General features: G+C 35.5%; 1 protein-coding gene across 1 annotated transcript in view; it reads right to left on the bottom strand.

The window, feature by feature from the left end:
* Nucleotides 1-1,717: 1,717 nt before the first annotated feature.
* The window catches only part of NK7.1, a 117,221-nt gene continuing 97,747 nt past the window's right edge, over nt 1,718-21,191 (bottom strand). Inside the window, exon 4 of the mRNA XM_068763646.1 lies at nt 1,718-2,151. Within this exon, the coding sequence (XP_068619747.1) occupies nt 1,729-2,151 (423 nt within the window). The 3' untranslated portion in view covers nt 1,718-1,728. The remainder of the gene's footprint in view (nt 2,152-21,191) is intronic.

Here is a 21,191-nt window from a genome sequence, read left to right as displayed (position 1 = left end):
ACTTTTTTTTACCCCCTGCCGGCGAAAGTTAATGTAGTCTCTCCAACTACATTACAATATTTTTAATCTGTATTTTACATATTGACAGATGACATATGTCAATGTCACAATTATAATACTTATATATAAGTATTTAAATTACTAGATATTTCTACTAAAACCAGTGAATTGTTAAGGAAATTAATTAAAAGAGGTACGAAAAATGTTTTACTAAATATATGATATCATTTGATACATAGGAGTTATTATCTGTCGTCAGAAATATGTGTACAGATAAATGAAACATAAAAATACCTAATAATATAAAAAGCACATGTGAAAAATGAAAATAACTAAAAAAATCACTATTAAAATAAACTCTCCTTTTATTGAAATAATAAGTCGTAAAAAATTAATTCGACATTATATATGTTTATAATACTGTGATCAAAAAGTGAAGCAATTTTTTTTATAAAATGTAAATTCTTTATTTATTCTTCCAAATCATATTTCATCCCCTTCAAAGTTATCCCCGTCAAAAATAAAACGCATTTTTGTAAATGGTTTTTCCAGTCTCTCTATTCAGTCGGAATATTCTTTTTCCGACACAGCCTCCTAGACCTTCTTTGACTCGCGTACGTCCCCGCTTTGACCTTTTGATTTGCTGGAAAGCCAGAAGCCGCACGGAGCCAAATCCGACGAATACGGTGGTTGCGGAACAATATCAGTCGAATTTTCAGAAAAAAACATGTCGCGTAAAATCAAATATGACATCGACCAATCGAGACTTGACGCATTTAAGACACGAAACATCTTTCAAAATAGTTTGTTGGCTGTGTCAAATGATAACCTTTGACATATGTTACAGACAGTTCTACCAACCTAGGAAACATTACCTGCAATTCTAATACTCGGGTGTTTTAAATGACAATTTCACCTTACTTTTTGATCACAGTAGTATAAATGTCCGGATGATAAGAGTGCAAATAGAGTTGAGTTAAATATAACATAAGTGCAAATATAACATTAGCGTATTGTATGCCATGCTAATAAATGTAAACTGAACGATAAATACAAGAAAATCATACGAAAAGAAACTTCAGGCGATGCACATTTCAGCTAAATTAATAATCTCATTAAGTGATAATTCATCTAAGTAAGTTCATGCCTGCATTAGCAAACTGCAGCTCCTGTCTGTCGAGGGTCCTTAATACATTGCACGCAAATTGACTTCAATATCATTTTTATTTCAAATATTTACAGAATTTTTTTTTTGTTCAATCATTTTGTACAACCGTGAACACAGATCCAGCATTACTACAGACACTTGGCGAAGAACGAACGACGGAGTCTGCGATACTTGCTGTACAAGTAAACCATGGTTATTTTGTTCTAGAATATTCTAAACTGAACAATATGAACAATATTTTATAATTAAAGTTATTTAGAAACCAAACTTATTATTAAATAATTTCACTAATTATTGACGTTAGAGTTTTTCTGTAGTTAATTTATATGAAGTACAAACAACTGTGTGTGAAGCGGTGGCAATTAACAGTGCGGTCTTTGAAATGACCGGTGTCGCTGCAAATTGTGACAAGCGGAACCGCAAACAGAACATAATTCACACTTTAACAAATGAACCTTAAATGTATTCCGAAAACTAAAGTGTTGTTTTAAATGAAAAAATATATAAAAGATAGATGTAGAAAACTGGAAGGAAACGGTTTTGGTGCGAGTGGAGATCATTTACATTTCAACATCCCTGCTTAAGCTGTCGAACTTCAAATCCTTGACTTCCTCTGGACTGAAACTCCTCACGGATACCTTGGCTCCCTCCAGTTCCGTGCCGATTTTGTTCGTTATCTTCGTTATGGAGATCCTGCTCTCTATATCGTTGACGTCGCATATGCTTTCAAGAACAACGCCTTTCTCAACTCTTCTGGGCTTCGGCGTGCCTTGTGCCTGCTTTGTACTTCTCAATTTCTCGCTTAGTATCTTGTTACAGTTCTTCTTGGACATGTCCAGAGCTAGCGGGTCTTCCTTTACTTCCTCGGATCTCTTCTCATCCGTATTCGGCTTGTTCTGCTGCTTCATTTCGGCTACCTCTGCGTTCGACACGTTGTCTTTCTTCTTCCATTTCGTTCTTCTGTTTTGGAACCATATTTTTACCTGAAACATGTTAAATTGATTTTAGAAAAGTTGAATAATATCATACTAGCGATTACATGACAATGTAGTTATTTACCAAGATAATTATGCACTACCTTTTTAATTAGATTCAGGTATATACGTAAATAGATTTATTGTTCATCTGAGATTAACTTTAAATTTTTTTATTAACCTACCGCATGTTATGATTGCCTGTCATTAAAATTTAAATTACTTTTGTATTTCTTAATTTAATTGGTTATCCTTAATAAATAAAATGAGAAGAAAGGCTCGTTATTACTGGCCACTACGACCACAATAAGTTGGGAAGTTAAATTATTATTGAGCGTTCAAATTCAAATTTGGAAGGCGATTTGAATTCTGACGCCATTAGAGAGATAGTCGCTGCCATTGTGTTTACAACACACCAACATAACGCGTATAAGATTAACCTAATCATTGTGGGCAGTGTACATTATTCTAGGTTCGATTCTCGTGTAGAGATAGTTGAGTATGTAACAAGATGTTCCATAACAATTACATTTTCGCCCCCTGCCACGTCACATGTACACGGTAACGTAATCCGTATGTACATAACGGTCGTGTACTTGTGTGTGTATGTATGCCTGTGTGCGTGCGCGTGGGATAACACAAATGTATCGACTAACAAACGGTTAATTACGGGGTGATCGATCCCTGCCCCGGGGAGCCCGCCGCGCGGGGCCACGCCAGGGCTGCCACAGCGCCACTAAATATTACAGAGCTCTATTTTAATTTCATATGTATATCACATTTACACATAATTATAATAAAAACATAGATCAGAGGTTCTTACACAGTTAAAATAAAAAATTTTAACTTTTGCTTGTAAAAACAATCAAGGTTGAATCGTCTACAATGGTAGGCGAAGTCTAGTTAACATTTCAATTGTTCCCTATCAATAGCAGATACATTATGACTTACGAAATGTAAGGCTCTTTTTTAATCATGCCTACGTAAGCCTCCGTTGAGTCTCCCGTGTATCCCTGGGTGTCTACCTGGGCTACTTTGAGAACTTATGGTATAGATATATGAGGCAACTCTGTTACTTGGTTTGGTCTCAAATTATATATGTGTGTGTTTGTGTGTGTCGTGTTTTCTGTGATATAAAAAGGTATAAAAATCCCAAACCCAACGCAGGCGGAAGATATAATTGTTTTGACAGATATATATATGTATATATATAAGACGTATTTTTAATGTAGTTTATTTTTCGGTTTAGAAAGCGACACGTAATTCAACAGGTATACTGCAGTAAATACTGCATATAGACTCACCTTGACACGCGAGATGTTATATTCCTATTATTTCAAACTTCTCTACCTACGAGGAGCATAATTTATGCAAGTAGAGCTTGCAAACGGCTTTAGAAAAATAGTCGCGTTTTACAAGAAATTACCTTCAATTTTTATATCAAAGTCTTGAATAAGTACACTTTATCATTCACATATACCACTAAGGTATACATGGCAGTCAGTTTGAACTATACGAGATAGTTGTTCCTTATATTAACGAGATAGTTTTAGTGGAGGAACCTATAAAACATAGTACTCTTCGTAGGATATACAAGATACGCTGTCTTGTAATTCCTAAAAACACCTACGCGCATTCAGTTACATTTTTTCGACATCCTTGATACAGATCTCCTCTTGATTTGATCTCGCAGTCAAGGTCTCAGCATGTTCCTCTCCGTTGTTCTCCAGATGACTTTTAGCCTTCGTATAGGTCCTTTCCTGAACCACATCTGACATACACATGTTTTTTTTTTCTTCATAACAAACAAAATATATATATACAATAAAGTCAAACTGTACACACGGTTTATAAAGGAAACAAGTTATTGGCGGCAATAACTAATGATCAGAGATCTTCGTCTTCAGATATCGATGTATTTTGAAATAAAAACATTTCAAAATAAATACATTTAAAAAACTTTTAAGTTAAACGGTTTTTTAATACTCATATTGTGGTGGTTGTGGAAAAATATGTACCTAGTCCGCCTTATTGGAACGGCGTCCATCTTGAATTTTAAATTTTGACATAATCATCGTGTTTTACTTGTGTAGCCCTTTCATTTGATACCCATATTGAGGGGGTTAAGGAAAAATATGTAATCCGTTATTTTGTATCGGCGGCCATCTTAGATTTATAATGTTATTGATTTTATTATATTGTATTGTCATCTAAATTAAACGTGTGTACCAAATTTCAGATCAATCTGACAACGGGAAGGTGTTTAAATTTCAATTTATGATTTTGGCCCAAATAAATTCCGTACGGGTCGAACTAAATAAAACCGTTTAATTCATAGTGAATTATTAAATAATTTCGTAAGCGTGTTGTGACAGCCCTGCGATCAATCGATAGGCAGCCGGATGGATTAATAGAGGACACAGTTTGGCTCTCGATTGATGTGCACTAGCGCACCGACGGCCGACGCACTCTGCCCGCGGTGCCTGCCTACCCGCTTTACGGCAAAAGTCTCGCATCAGAAACACTGTAGCTGTCTATATGCTGTCCTAAATTGCCCCTACATGTCTCTCATCTCCATTCAAAGGTTCTTCGGTAGAGATCGCCTTAAGCGATAAGACCGCCTCTTGTACCTAAAGTGTAAATATTTTTGTACAAATCTTTGTTCACTTATGCAAGTTGAATGGTTATAAATATATAAGCTTTAGTTGAATGTATAGATCAGTGGTAGCCCAGTGGTAGAAGAGTAAGACTTGCGATCGTTTGCAGGTTCGATTCCCGAAATACAATAATATATAATTCACATTTTGTGCATTAATTATATGAGTTTGTCATTGTACACAAATAAGTTTCACGACACACCAACACGAAGGACACCAACGTCTTCTGCCTCCTATAATACAACACTGTGATCGCCGCCCAGCCTGTCAAGCGAAGCGATTATGGTATATCGCCCATAAATCTCTATGGTACACAAAAATATCAAGTGTTTCAGAAGTAATAAATAACAAAACTATAATATAGTAAAAGCGTTACCCAAAATACGTATTACTACTTATCAAAATTAATTATTGTTTAATATCTCTCCCTGTGGACTTTGTACAGAAGTTACGGGCATGTCAAATTACAATGGGAAATATAAATGAGCACATATTTCAATGTGATCAATTTATACAGTGTAATTGGAAATGGTTTTAAAAAACTCAAAAGCTATTTGATTATAAATGAGATATATATTGATAACTTTAAAGGTTTTACACCTATAACCAATCACCCTGTATATATCCTGTATATATCCTGTATATACAGGAGGAAGATATATGTCTACTAATATCTTTTCATTGGTCGTTCTCAGAATTTAGTAACCACATGTTTACCTTATAAGAAGAATGTCAGAAAAGTTTAATATCATACAAACTAAAATAAATATAAAATTGTTATTTTGTTCCCCCATAAATATATCCTTTAAGGTTTCGAGGGTTCCAAACGCGCCTTCATATAAGAGCCCATAACAAAATCTAATTAATAATGCCCTCTGAAAGTAGTAGAGCAGTTTACTTCGTATCAAAGTAACCACAAACGAGGTAATAAATCGGATATTCTAATAAAAATCTGTAAAAACGCATTTAGAAACTGGAATTCGTACCGCAGTGTAAAACTATACAAGCTATTAGCATTGATTCGAAATAAGTATCCTTATTTATCACAAAACCGTGGTCGTCTGAACTTAAAACGTGTGGTCACTGCACAAAGCTCAGATGTTCGTTATAATCTAATCCCGGCGCCCAGCGATTCCCCGGGGATTCCGGAATTCGATTCCTTAATTACGGATCCGGTGTTTACCTTCACGAGCTATTTACACCGGTGTTTTGTTGATATTTTGTGTAGTCTTATTAGTTATATGCCGTCTATTTCATCGATTCTATATACAGAATGATATATTGTAATATATACAAATAATATGCTGTCAATTGTATGGTTGATCTTATCAAAAAATTATGGTTTCAGAGGTGATACACAAGGTAATGATAATATAGTATATAGATACATATTAAGAATAATTAAGGCAGTGGTAGCTCAGCGGTTGTGGACTTAGACTTGCGAACGTAGGTCGCGGGTTCAAATTCCCGAGATGCAACCTTATATAATTTACATTTAATTGCCACTGCTCACAAAGAAGTTTCCAGAGGATGGACATCAGCGCCATCTGCGTACTATACCACACTGTGATAGCCAACCAGTCTGCCAATTGTGGCGATTATGGTTTATCCCCCCCATAAATATATTTCGGGGAGGTCTTTATCTTGCAGTGAGCGTCAATAGGCAGAAACGATGAAAGGTAAATGAATATTTGATGACTTTAAAATTTAAGAATAAGAAGAACGGTGTATTATATTTGCGTTTCCAGATATGCCTTTTGGTCGCTGTGACCTTGACTTTCTAACGATTTTATTTGCTTATTTACAAAGCATATCAACAATTTGTATGCACTCAGCTAACAATGGTTATATATCATTATTAACTACCTTATTATATTTATGAAACAGATACAAAAAGGTTAAAAAATAATTATTGATTACTACATGTGTTTGCAGACTTTTGACTGCCAGATGTGTGTGCCTGCCGCATTTCAATATAAAAAAAAATTATGTAACATATTTTGATATAAAAACTTTTTACAAAGTGATTGGTTTTAGGTATAAATATATTTTAGTCACAACACTATACACCTACACGGGTATTGTCCCTTTTCATATGAGAACTGCTACAGTAAAATTTTTAGCTAAATAATCTCTGTTTTCATGAGGTTAATTTCGATTAAGCTACACAAAGCCAGAATGGCTAGCAGCTTAATATGACTTCACATAGTAGATAAAGACTTTTAATGTTTTTTTTTTCTAAAATTAGGAATTGATTTCATATAAAAACAACTTTTAACTTAAAATGGAGGTACTAGAGTTCAAAATGCAATTAATTCTGTAAATAGTCCATAATTAATTAGATTTTCTTTTCTATTGATCACTTTAACAGATGTTTACAGCAGCATTATTAGCTAAAACTCACACAATAACTTAAGATAAGTCGTCCAATTCACAAAGTAAGCTCGTTATATAAAACATCGAAGGCTTTTAGCTTTTACAGACAAACTTAATTAGTAATAATTCATGATTAGAACTTAGAAGAACTTTCGCCATCGGAGGTCAACGTGGAGGTAATTTGTGTAATTAACTATCGCGACCTTTTGTATAAACCAGCTCCCTTAGCTCTGGGCAAACTCAGACAAACGGCTTCTAAAAGAAATTTATAATAAGAGTATTATTACTGTTTTTATTTACCTATTACTTGTAACTTCATAAACCTATCTCATTTGTCGCTTTTCTTTTGTAACAAAGTCGTTGTACTTTTGTTTCTTTTGTTTTGTAACAGTCAAGTCGATGTAATGTCACGAGGAATATAAAGTGACAAGATTGTTACGCCGCCAAGAATAAAGTAAACACTTGTGTTCGGCATCGCCGCCTTTATTGTTTGACAATCCCATATATATATATATATAAACATATGGAATATACAATTATGACTAATAAGCCATGGAGTGGAGAAAAAAAAATTACCTACCTTAATGTCGTTAGTTCAACATACTTCAAGAGGCTTTATAAAAAATACAGTACAGTAGATTACCAAGTTGAAGGGCCAGATATAAGACCACAGGGAGCGCAGAACACATGGCTGTTGGGAACTTGGAATAGAGACCGCGCAAGTGCAGCGTATGACGCCACCAGCGATCGAAAAATGCTTCCAACTAGTTTTATAGTAAATCTATAAAGGATGTCATGTAGTTATGGCTGTGCATATCTCCATTATAAAGCTGTTCGACCTTTGGAACTTGAGCTTGAGAACTAGAGCTCTCTACCATTGACAACGAGACTACCCTTGACTCTATATTTTTATCTAATATATAAAATTCTCGTGTCACTGTGTTCGAACTTGAACTCCTCTGAAACGGCTTGACCGATTTTTACCTAATTTTACATCCGTATTCAGTATGTCTGAGAATCGGCTACTATCTATTTTCCATACCCCTAAGTGATAAGGATGGTCTACCCCTAAATTTTATTTTTAATTTTTTAGACAATTTTTTTGGTTTTTATTTCTTTACGATACAGCAAATAAAAATACATACAACCCTAAATTTTTACCCCTCTACTATAAACCCTTATTTTTTATTTGTTAATTAATTTTTTTTTTGCTAAACAACGTTTGCGGGATCAGCTAATTTGGTTATAAAATTCAAAGAACCTACGTGAAGCGCTTCAACATGGCCTCCGACTGTCTTGTATTATAATACACACCTGTACGTCGTGTACCAAGATGAGAAACTAAAGAGTTGTACATCTCAAAGGGACAGTTGACAAAGAGATAATTATTCAGCTAGCAAACGTGCAGCCTCCTTATTGCTCGTTGTAGAGCACCACCCGCGGATATATGCGGACACACAAGCGGATGCATGCGGACAGTCGCGGATGCACGCGGACAGTCGCGGATGCACGCGGACACAGGCAGGCGCGCCCGCTGCACGTCACGCCACTTCCGCCTAATTGCCTCGCAAATTAATCCGGCTAACATGCGACATTTGACTCCGCCGCGCTGTGACAACAATGTACTGTGACCATGCGATGCGCGGCTCCAGGACTGTCCGACTGAGATTGCTCACACTACATCTTCGAACATTTGCTGATAATTAATCTATTGTAAACCATATAAAATCAATAGTTTCAGAAATAATAATGTATTAAGAAAAAAACTTTTTCAAAATTCTGATTATTATGAAAAGTGATTATTGTTTACTATTTAATGGAATCAGGCGTTACTTCGCGGAAGTCCATCCTAAGTAAGAAAAGGACCAATATTTAGCCACTTCCGCACATGCAGTGGTAGTCGTGCGATGAAATGCACCGCCCGCCAGCCCGCTGATAAATGCGTATGCGGCAAACAATGCGAATCACACAACCGCCACCACCAAATCACTCAACACGTGTGCATCTGCATGTGCGGAAGTGGCTAAATATTGGTCCTTTTCTTACTTATTGTTTACTATCTGTACTTGTAAACTTCCTATTGCCAGAAATTATTGAAATATTATGGTGATAATAGAAAAAAAATTAATGTAACGTATTTTACAATGACCACTACGGATATGTGTGTTCTACAGAGTAATTGGAAATAGTTATGACAGTTTTAAAGATTTTTTCTTAAAAAAAATATGTTATGCATTTACACCTTTAAAGCTAGTATACTCATAGTCAATAGTTTATATAGGTATGTGTAATTTCTGATTTGTTTTACCAAAAGTAATGACTACTTCTTCTTCTTTTCAGTGACTTCCCGCGAGTTTAACTATGTTGTCGTTCCAACTAGAGTGGTGCCTAACTACTCCGCGTCTACCGACTAGTGGTCACCATTCGAGAACCTTTCGGCCCCAACGGTGATCGGTTGCACGAGCGATATGCTCCTCACACTGCCTCTTCAGAAGAGCAATTCTTCAAGCTACATCCTTGATCTTGGTTCTTGTGCGGATCTCCTTATTTCTCATTCGATCTCGCAGCGAAACTCGGAGCATAGCCCTCTCCATACTCTCTGGGTGATCTTGAGTTTTTTATTAATCTCATATTTAGTAATGACTACTTATATTGTATCCGTTATATGTTACTCAAAACTTTGGACTATTGACACAATCAGACCAGGCAGTTTTCCGGCAGCGGATATTACTTATGTATTGAAGTAAAATAGCGTATTTTTTCTAAAGATAATCCTATTATTGTAAAAGGTATGCACGTCTTAAAGTCAACATACAGACAAATAAATTATTTAATGGAATCAGGCGTTACCTTGCGGAAGACCATCCTAAGTAAGAAAAGGACCAATATTTAGCTGACAAATAGCATGCGGCAAACAATGCGAATTACACAACTGCCACCGTCAAACCACTCAACACGTGTTTCACCCCTCCACGGCGCATCTTCAGGATTCAGGAGTTATGTTACACTGATTAGTGCCATACACAAAGTGCTCTCTGTCATTTGTCAGCGGGCTGGCGGGCGGTGCACTTTGTTACACGACTACCACTGCATGTGCGGAAGTGGCTAAATAAATTATTATAATAATACATATAAAATGTCCGGTGTTAACCATGGTCACCCTATCGCACCTTAACATTACAGCACAATGCAATCCACTTGCTTGCAAACACGAAGATAATTATTATTGATTGCGCATTAGTGCATCGCAAGGAAAGGGACGGGGTATTGCAGACCGCGTGCGAGCGAGAGGGACGGCGGCGTCCCAATGATACAATGCAGGGTTATGTGTGATATGTCAAAGCCTCGCTAATTGTGCGCCCGTGTCTAGGGATGTACCTGTTAATTATCGATGTCGATAATCGCACATACTAACTACGTGCTAGCTATACATCACGAATTGTGACTATCAAATAATGTCTTTCGAAGAAAAATTTTGAATAGTGTTCATGCGTGATAAAGTACATTTTTACATTACACTATTTTCTTAATTTTTGATTTACATATCCTTGACTTCTCAGCCCGTAGACACCCCTGCAAGGTTTAGGGCTACCCCAAAAATATCTACAGGGGGATATACCACAATCGCCATGCATGATTCATATTATTTAGAAAAGTAGTTTATCTTCTTTTTCTTTTGACTTATAAAGTAATAAGTTACTACCCATAGTTTACAGAATTAAAAGATCGAAGTCTGAGAGATAGTGCCTATACTGAAAATTTTTGTAGAGACTAACTCTATCTACCTGTAAAATAAATCTCTTATACATAACACCCTGTATTTTACATTAATTTTTCTCAAACTTTCCTTCACAATTGCTCTCTTTCTTCCATCATATTTTCTAACATTCTCACTCCACTCTCTCTTGGAAAACCATTACGATACACTCACCTTGTTAAATGTTTTACATGTGTAAGCAATCACGTACAGGTTACGACAATTTGGACAATTGTTAATTAAACGCATGTGTTCCGTCTCAGAAATCAAATTATCTAACCTATTAATTTCTACAATTACGCAGCGAGTAATTCATTGACATATAATCAATATATGTCGCCGACGCGGTACACGAGGCGTGTGCAGTGTAATTGGTTTAAACTATCACTTGTTATGACTGGTTATGGTAAACTGTGATGGTGTTCCCAACAGTGGTGAAGTTGTTTTATGATACCTATAGAGTATTCGATTGATGTTTTGCGATAGAGATGAATTGAAAATATATGTGTGCGTCACTCTTGCTGAAATAATATAACCTTCTTACTGTGTGCAATTGGTATTTAAACGGTTTTATTTAGTTCGACCCGTACGGAATTTATTTGAGTCAAAATTAGAAATTGAAATTTAACCACCTTCCCTTTGTCAGATTGATCTGAAATTTGGAACACACATTTAATTTAGATAACTATACAATATAATAAAATCAATAATATTATAAATCTAAGATGGCCGCCGATACAAAATGGCGGATTACGTATTTTTCCTTAACCCACTCAATATGGGTATCAAATGAAAGAGCTACACTAGTGAAACACGATGATTATGTCAAAATTTGAAATTCAAGATGGACGCTGTTCCAATATGGCGGACTAGGTACATATTTTTTCACAACCACCACAATATGGGTATCAAAAAACCGTTTAACTTAAATTTTTTTTAAATGTATTTATTATTTCTAGTTTTGTCATTTCTACTTTCTTCCGGTTGCCTCGCTCGGTTTCTAACTCAACTAAATGTAGCCGCTATAAATATTAAATAATATTTACTTGAGTGTATGGCTGTTCGCCACATATATTTGTTTTCGTAAAGAGAGCCTTCCGAGTTATTTAAGGTTTAGGGGCCGCGAATCTCCTGGATAAGTCAAATTAAAGAGGTCAATATTCTGATATTAGCCACACAGTATATTTATAATAATATTTTGTACGTTTACAATTTTCAATAAATAGTGGACATTCATATTGTATATACAAGACACCGTGAAAAATCCCGTACCGAAGGTCCGAATGCAAAAAATCTCTTTCTAAAAAGCATTTCTAATAAAGTGTATATCTATAAATATGTATTAAACCTTATTAAAAGACGTGTTGTTGCAGAGTTTCTTGCTATTTCTTCACCACAACTACCTGCGAAGCAGAGTAGAGTAAAAAATAAAATAGTTATGTTATAAATAGCCGACGATCAATCAGGGTTCTGTTATAAGTTCCAATGTTGTATAGACTAATTTTAACTTTACCTTATATCTTTAAGTTTGACGTGATAGGGATTGAATTAGTTGTCAAGATAACAGAAGAAAGATATCACTTGTCGAATCAAATTCGCAAGAGTCGCGTTCAGGAAGCTCTGTAATATCTTCTCGTCCAAAATACCGCAATATCTGAAGACCAATGTGCTGCCATTGAAGGCATTCGGATGACGACGTGGTTGCTTACCGTATGCCTCACAAGAGGGCTCAAGATCAGGAATTTTGCTGCGAGAAATGTCATACGTAGAAAAAAAAGTCACCGACGTAACACGTTGGTGGTGGTGAAAGGTTCTCGAGTGGCGATAACGACTCTGTGGAAGCGACGTGGGCAAGCGTCCCACTCATGGACCGACGACAGTTATGGTCGCGCGAAGTCAGCGTGCCATCTTTAAGGAAAAGCAGCTACTCCATAACCCGGCACTGGCAAGAATCAGGTCGAGCTCCCTGCCAATAGTTGACTATACGAGTAAACAGTGTTGAAGCGAAAATGAAGGCGAATTCATTACCCAAAATGAGACAATAAATTCTTTTGAGAAAGAATAGAAGAAATAACAGAAGCGATAAACACTGTTTATCCACGTGATTAGTGAATATTCGTATATCTATTTCGATATGCGCCCTGTCATTTGACAGGGCGCAAGACGATCCATTGAAAATATGTGTAAGAAAGTCAAACGTACAGTGAATAAAAGATACCTTTTTTACCGTACTTACACTTGTGCATGTCCTAAGACCTCTTTAAATTATGTAAACAAGAGAGAAAGAGATAGCACAAAGAGAAAGAGTCGCAGACGAAACTCCAGTATCGCTGAATCTTGACCCCTGTTGTATCTTACATTATTAATGGTTAACCGAATGCGCAAAAAAAAAGTTTCGTGTAAAGAAACAAAATTATTATTTCGACGTAAAGGCTCTCGGGAAAACTCCCTTTTGATGTACCCTTGGAAACCTGTCCTACCGCCGCTAGCATCGAACCGAAGGCTTCTTTCAAAATAGACCTTAAATTTTAGTAAATAAGGTATATTAAAGAACGAGAATTTTCGGGTCCATGTCTCCAGAGGTCTATAGACAAGTTTAGGAAACTTTAACATTATATCTCTAAATAGATGAGTCGTTAAAACTATAAGAAGGTAATTCTTTTTATTCGAAACTAGATTTGCACGCGACTTCGCTTGGAATTTAACAAAAAAATCTGTTTTTAACTAATTTTTTTTTGTTGTAGCCTTTTTCTAAAATAAAAGTTGCCTAAGTTACTACTTATTACAGATACTACCTGCCAGTAAGTAAGTTCTGTCAAAATCGGTCCAGCCATTTCAGCGATTGACAGTCTGTCTAACATGTGTCAACATACAATTATGATTACAAAAATCTAAGCCTTCATGTAAATGAACAATTAAATAAAGTTATTTTAATTATTAAAAACTTATCATTCTGTAATCCACGGATTGGAACGATGAAAAAAATTGTTATATCACAACCAACACTTAAACACAGATATACAGTTAATTGTATGATTATTAAAACAAATTCCGAGGATTATTTCAAGTTTTACGAAATATGCCAAAAAACAAAACTTTATTTATCTACAGATTAAATATAGTACACCTATGCCCCGATTTACACGACAGATAGATTCCTGAGAAAAACGTGTAAATCGAAAATTAAAAATTTTCAAGTCAAAACCGTGTAAATCGAAAAGCTTGCAGAAAATGCATGATTTTACTATTTAACAGTTGTGATTTTCTTCAATATTTTTAGGTGTACACAGAAATAAAAATAAAATGCATTGACAAGTTTTCGTAATATATTAAAAAATATTTAATATATTACGAAAACACTGTTTTTTTTATTTAATTACAATACATTAAACAGAAGAACAAAATATAAAACCAGAGGTGTTTTATTATCCTTTATCACTGTCAGAAATTACTTTCATTCTTTTTTTCGGAATCGAAGGTAGTGCCGATTCGATGTTTCAAGCAGAAATATTTACATTGTGAGAGATGATAATAAAATCGGTTATTATGACAAAAAAAAATACTTTTTGGAAAACCGTGTAAAAGCGAAAACGTGTAAAACAAGTACCGTGTAAATCGGGGGATAGGTGTATATATGTTAATAACAGGCGGTAATTAATAAATCTTAACAATAATTAAATAAGGGTATAAATTATAAGCGTTATGAATAAATAAATCACAAAGGCACTGAGAGGAGGTGGAAGCCTTTACAAGGTTCACGGTACAGTCGCGCACGCAATCGATAGCAGCGCCGTGCGTCGCTTTGTTCGCGGATCAGCCTACACGACCCTATTAGTGCCGGCTTTGAACGCTAGTGATGTACCGATGACGTATTATCGATAAAAAATATTAAAATCCGCACCTGTTTCTATTTAACTCTATAAGATTCTCTATCTCTCTATCTCTCTATTAGAATTTGAAACTAATATTTTAACTAAAATAAATCTTTAACTATGTATTTATATACCTAAATCACACTATAGCTCATAAATAAGTTCTTATTAGCCAAAGCTACGGTACAGAATCTGGTTTAATGTCGCTCACCATCCACGAGGATCAGGTTCTAAAAGAGTGAAGCGGTCACTATACGTCGAACAGCAGACACCCTCAGGCTGTATAACATTGTCAACCATGCGGTAGTAATATCACGTCACACACGTGCGTGTATTGCACAGACGATACTTAAGATGCAATCGCAAGGTTCATCAATGTGAATACGACAACCGCACAGACACTGGCGCACAATCTTAGGATGCCAATATGGAGTAAGGATGAGGAAGTAGTCGCACGAAAAGTAATTTTAAAAACTGGACATTGTTAGGGCGTAGTTAAAAACAAACAAGACACTGGTAATTTAAGAAAAATAATCATAATCATAATAATTAGTCGACTTCAACTTAGTTTTAATTGGTTTATGATTTAAGTTAGTAAATAGTTTAAGAGACTTAAACGCTAGCTTGTGAAAAAATTCGGAATTAAAAGTGTGATTATAAAAACAAAGACACGGATGTTAATGTTTGTGGAATAAAGATCCTAATAACAAAAATTCAATTATGTAATTCGTATTTAAAATTGGTAGTTATGTATACGTCGGTGGAAGACTGCACGGTACAGGCCTTCCTTTAATATCGTCACGGCAACTGGTCTGGTCCTGCTCGCACTCAGAGACTTGCCGTGACATCGACTTTCGTTAGTCCACCTAGTGAGGGGCGTACGTGTTTATAAATAAATAAATGTCAATTAATTTTAACACGTTCACTGCGGCTTGAGGTCGATTCAGCCTCATGGTAAACTTTGCACTGGTGCGGCGCGTAAAACTCGTGTTTTCTCTCTAGTACGGCGGCTGTTTACACTCAACCGTATGAGGTATGACAAAGACAAATATAGCTTTCTTTATGTCTGCGAAGCATTGACTCAATATTGTAAAAAAATATTGATGAACATGAGGCAGAAAAGGCCTCAACCGCACTACCAGGAAGTTCAGCTTGAGGCTGATTCGACCTCAGCCTCACCAGCTGAAAGTTCTACAAAATTGGGCCCGCAGTGAACGTGTTAATGTAGCTATCGATATTGTCGCGGCGCATCACTGGAGTTATCACAGCACCCGGCGGCGATGGCAGCCGATGACTAAGCCTCGTTAATCTAACAATTATTCATTGAAGACCGCCGCCCCATCGAGCCGCGCTCCCGACGTCGCTCCCTTTCCTGCGCAGCATCCGTCATCCGCACGGGAACGGGAGACATCGACTTGTACAGCGCTAAGCGGCTTGTGCTCGCGACTGTACACGAATGTTATTTCCGCACGAATATTGATATGAGCGGCGCTCAATTTAACGGACTATGGATGCCGATCAAGTCAATGTACAGACTTCGATGTACAAAACATTTTGATCCCTTAACACGAGGCACGGGAACTACTACGTTTTTACGAACGAAACTTCCATCATCATGTCATCATTATATACGCTGATCACGTAAGGTATCACGCTCACCGCCGGACCTTGACTATATCACCTAATAGGGGGCGTTTCCTTGTCATAAAAAAGTTTTTTTTTATTAAACATGGAAGCTCATTTCTAATAACTGTCTGAAGTGGCAGTAAGCGAGACACGTTACTCATAAAACCTGCGGTAGTTGGGGCCAAGAAAAGGTAGACGCAAAGTGGGTAGGCCCCTTACCAAATGGACCGACGTTGTAGTCTAGATCAAAGACTTTCGCTGGATGTGAGGACCAAATATCTTGATTTTTAAAATTCATAATCTATTTCGCGTACACATAAAGGCTAAACATGAATCAATTACGTACAACGCGTATACGAAAACATTCGTACTACGCGAATATTCACGGGTTCTTTATTTTTTAGAAAATACTGTAACATACGTGTTACATGTAGAGGTCAAAAGCGTATTGAGATGCATTTAAATGTAAATGGAGATAATGAAAGATAAAGATTCATTTATTCAACATTGGTTCCTTTAACAAAACTTTTATTGATCGTCAACCTGTCATTATTTAAATCTATTTAATTATTGACTCTACTCTACTTCACAAGGTGTTGCGGAGAAGAAGCAGCAAGAAACTCCACAACAACACATCTTTTTACAGAGTTTAACAATACAGATTTAAACATATACACCCTATCAGATATAGCCTAAATAAAATCAAAACAATCAGGCGACAACACTACCGAGGATTCTTGTCATTTAAATATTTGTTTATTAAATAAAAAGCCTTTTCAGTCAATTTATTTTTAATTAAGTTTTGCGGAATTTTATTAAAAAATCTGTTTCTATTTGTCGTTACTTTGGAAAAGCCTGTTTTTTCACAGTGTCTTGTAAATATACTATAGGCATGTTCTGTTTTTTAATTTATTTTAATTATTGTAAATGTGCAAAATGTTATCATAAATATATCGTGAGACTACTACAAGAATATTGACTTTTTTAAACCGCTTCCTCAAAGAGATTCGCGGCCGAAAATATATAGTGAATATATATTTTGAAACGATATCATAATTAGAATGTTTATTATCTATATTGATCATTAAATATTATCACTTGCTTAGGTCATCAGAACAATATCGGAACAACCTTATTCGTTTCACCAAATTGACCTCAACTATAATGCGTTCCGTTTCTATCTCAACACGATACGAGAATTCTTGATTACTGATCTGAGAAAGCCTTAATTTAGTTGTTAGAGCAACTTATTTCCAGGCTTTGTTGCTAAAATGCTCTGCAAACCACACTGGTATCGCTAACCCGACTTTGATATATTTGGGAGAGGCTTGTGCCTTGTAATGAACGATGGGCTGGCGAGAATATATGAAAGAGAAGGACCTCCCATATTTTTAAAGCTTCTTAACTGTGGTGTTAGTACTGTTACTTTTTTTAGTTTAGTCATAACAAAAAACATACAATAATGGCGAGAAAAAAAAGTCTATTGTATATCGCAGAAGCTTATGTTCGAAATTCAAATTAATATTTTTTTATAACAGCCAGTAACAGAATTTATGACTTGATTATGCGACTTAATAGAACTTAGAAAGATACAATAAGCTTGTGTTTATCTGTAGCATTATACAACAATAACACCCTTAATCCGCCCTTGATTGTACATGTAATGTGTGTCAGAATCTTTGGTATAAATAAATGTAGTTAAGAACAATATAGAGTTGTTTAAGATTAATAAATAATTACGATATAGAAACAATGAAACGCCTGAATGATCAGCTGAAACAAACGGATGCACAGTACGATTAAATAATTAGTTTAATAATACGGCAACAGTTATTACAAAACGCGATGCGTCCGTGCAGCGCCATTCCGAGCTGCGACGAGAACGCATGGAGCTAGCGGTCACTAGATGTGTCTCTGAGCGCACTTTAACTATTCTATTCCAGATAGATGGATCTTTGTGTATTTTTATATTTCGTTTTATTTCGGACTGAATTTAAGTGTTTCTTAACGTTTATTTTCAATGTATACATATATATATATATATATATATATATATATATATATATATATATATGTATATTTATTTGTAAGCAGTGGTAGCCCATTGGTAGAGAACTGGGTGTTACGATTGCAGGTAGGTTTTATTCCCGGTATACAATCTTATAATCCACACTTTGTGCATTAACATATATGCTTGCCACTGTCCACAAGATTTGAGAGGATGGGCAACAGCGTCCTCTGAGTACCATACTGTTATACTGCGATCACCAACTCGCCTACCAAGCGTGGTAATTATGGTATATCCTTCTATACATATTTTGGGTGAAGGCAAATGCCTTACAGTAAACGCCTATGGGCTTAAAAAAACCAAGATCACCGACGTAGCTTGAAGAATTGTTCGTCTCAAGTGGCAGTTGATAAGGCACATCGCTAATGCAACTGACAGTCTATGACAATACGAAAGTTTTGTATTAAATACGTAAATTTATTTCAACTGATAAACATTTTTACTGTAATTATTAATTTAATAGATTAACTACAGATTACAGCGTTCAAAGAACTATGAAAGGTATTATAAATTTTTGTTGTAAATAGAGATATTTGCAGATACGCTGCCACTTCCAGAACCCGCAGGTCCGTGTCCGCGCGTGTTATATTTCATCTGTGTGCATTATTGCAGCTGATCAGCGAGCGTTCATTGCGATCTGTAATTGCAATAAGCCGCAACGGTTCTGTTATTGACTTGCTAACACAGACCTCTCTCTTGCTAGAGACTCTACGTATATACAATAACATTCATCTATACCAGTGATTCCCAAAGTGGTCTATATCGACCCCTAGGGGTCTATGACAACCTGCAAGGGGTCTACGTCAGCGAAAAAAAATTTGGGGGTCCATGAAATGAAAATGGGGGTCCACGACAGTCTCAACACATACACTGATAGTATCTATTTACTTACATCATACTATCTTATAATACCAAAACGTTTATATCAAAAAGTACCTATGAAGTAAAAATGAAACAGACTGGACATCATTAGCCGAGAAGATTAACCCTTACAAAATTGACGCCAAATGTTGATAATTTATCATTAAAGCATCAGGTTCATCCTTCTCACTAAAAATATTGACTTATTGCTTATGTTATTGTATTTATAGTTTATTTTATGTTTATTTAATTTTACGTATATTTTACATAACAGATACAAAATTTTATTTTGAGTAGTTTTAATTTAAATTCAATTAATAAATGTATAAATTAATATGTGTTTTTACTTTAAGTTTTTAAAAATAAACTTCACTACAGTTATCAGGTAAGTAGGGGGTCTACCCAACACGGAAAAACATGGCAAGGGGTCTACGACACAAAAAAGTTTGGGAAACTCTGATCTATACTGTCAACACTAGGTTGACCTATGGCATATTTAAGATGACAGGAAGTCACTGGATGCAGGCGGCGCAGGACAGGTCATTAAGGCGGTCAATTAGGAGGCCTAGGACTCGCAGTGGGCGTCCGTATATTAAGAAGATACTGTCTATACAAGAGTCTCTCTTAATATGGATACAAGCGTTGAAAATAAAAAATTATTTGTATCTTATTTTCTCAAATGGTTCCACAGACTTGATCTGAAATCAGAGGCGTCTCGTTCTAAAGAGCGCACATACCGTTCAGAGTGATCATATAACTTACCTAAAGTGGAATTTATTTCTCTTTTACATAACTATAATACCTTGCGAAGCAGAATAAAGTAAGAAAAAATTGACGATCAATAAGAGTTCTGTTAAAAGTTTCAATTTTGAATAAATGTTTTTCTAAATTTTATCGGAAGGTAGGTTTAGGATGCTTTCAAACTGTGTTATTGATAATTCACAGAAGACTTTTGTCGATAGTGTGTGTAAAAATATATAAATACTAGCTGATCCCGCAAACGTTGTTTTGCCAAAAAAATAATGTTTTTAATTTACAAATAAAAAATAAGGATTGATCGTAGAGCGGTGAAAATTTAGGGTTGTATTATATGTATTCCTGTATGCTGTTGTATCATAAAAAAATAAAAACAAAAAATTTCGTCAAAAAATTTAAAAAAAAGGGTGAACAACCCTTATTACTTAGGGGTATGGAAAATAGATAGTAGTCGACTCTCAGACCTACTGAATACGAATATAAAATTTGGTAAAAATCGGTCAAACCGTTTCGGAGGAGTACGGTAATTAATATTGTGACATGGAAATTTTATATATTAGATAAAAATGAAAAAAAAAAAGCGAATTAATCTAATATATAAAATTCTCGTATCACGGTGTTCGAACTTGAACTCCTCCGAAACGGCTTGACCGATTTTTACCAAATTTAATATGCGTATTCAGTAGGTCTGAGAATCGGCTACTATCTATTTTCTATACCCCTAAGTGATAAGGGTTGTTCACACTTAAAAAAATTTTTTTTATTTTTTTAACGAAATTTTTTGTTTTTATTTGTTTATGATACAGCATACAAGAATACATTCAACCATAAATTTTCACCCCTCTACGATCAACCCTTATTTTTTATATGTAAATTAAAATATCAATTTTTTTTTGCAAAACAACGTTTGCGGAATCAGCTAGTATTAGATAAAAATGAAAAAAAAGCGAATTAATATGTAATAAAATGTTTGTGTCATTGGACAAACAAATCGCTTACTGCGGTCCAACCGCGCTTAGGGCAGTCATAGCGGAATAGTTTTTGATGGTGTGCCGGGCGCGTGCCGGGCGCGTGGC

The sequence above is a fragment of the Battus philenor genome, unplaced genomic scaffold (genome assembly GCF_028537555.1).
Source record: "Battus philenor isolate CCGP_79_NKW_IND1 unplaced genomic scaffold, ilBatPhil1.0.hap1 SCAF_18, whole genome shotgun sequence".
In the NCBI taxonomy this organism is placed as follows: domain Eukaryota; kingdom Metazoa; phylum Arthropoda; class Insecta; order Lepidoptera; family Papilionidae; genus Battus; species Battus philenor.
The sequence above is the reverse complement of the archived record's forward strand: the minus strand, read 5'-3'. Positions and strand labels throughout refer to the sequence as shown.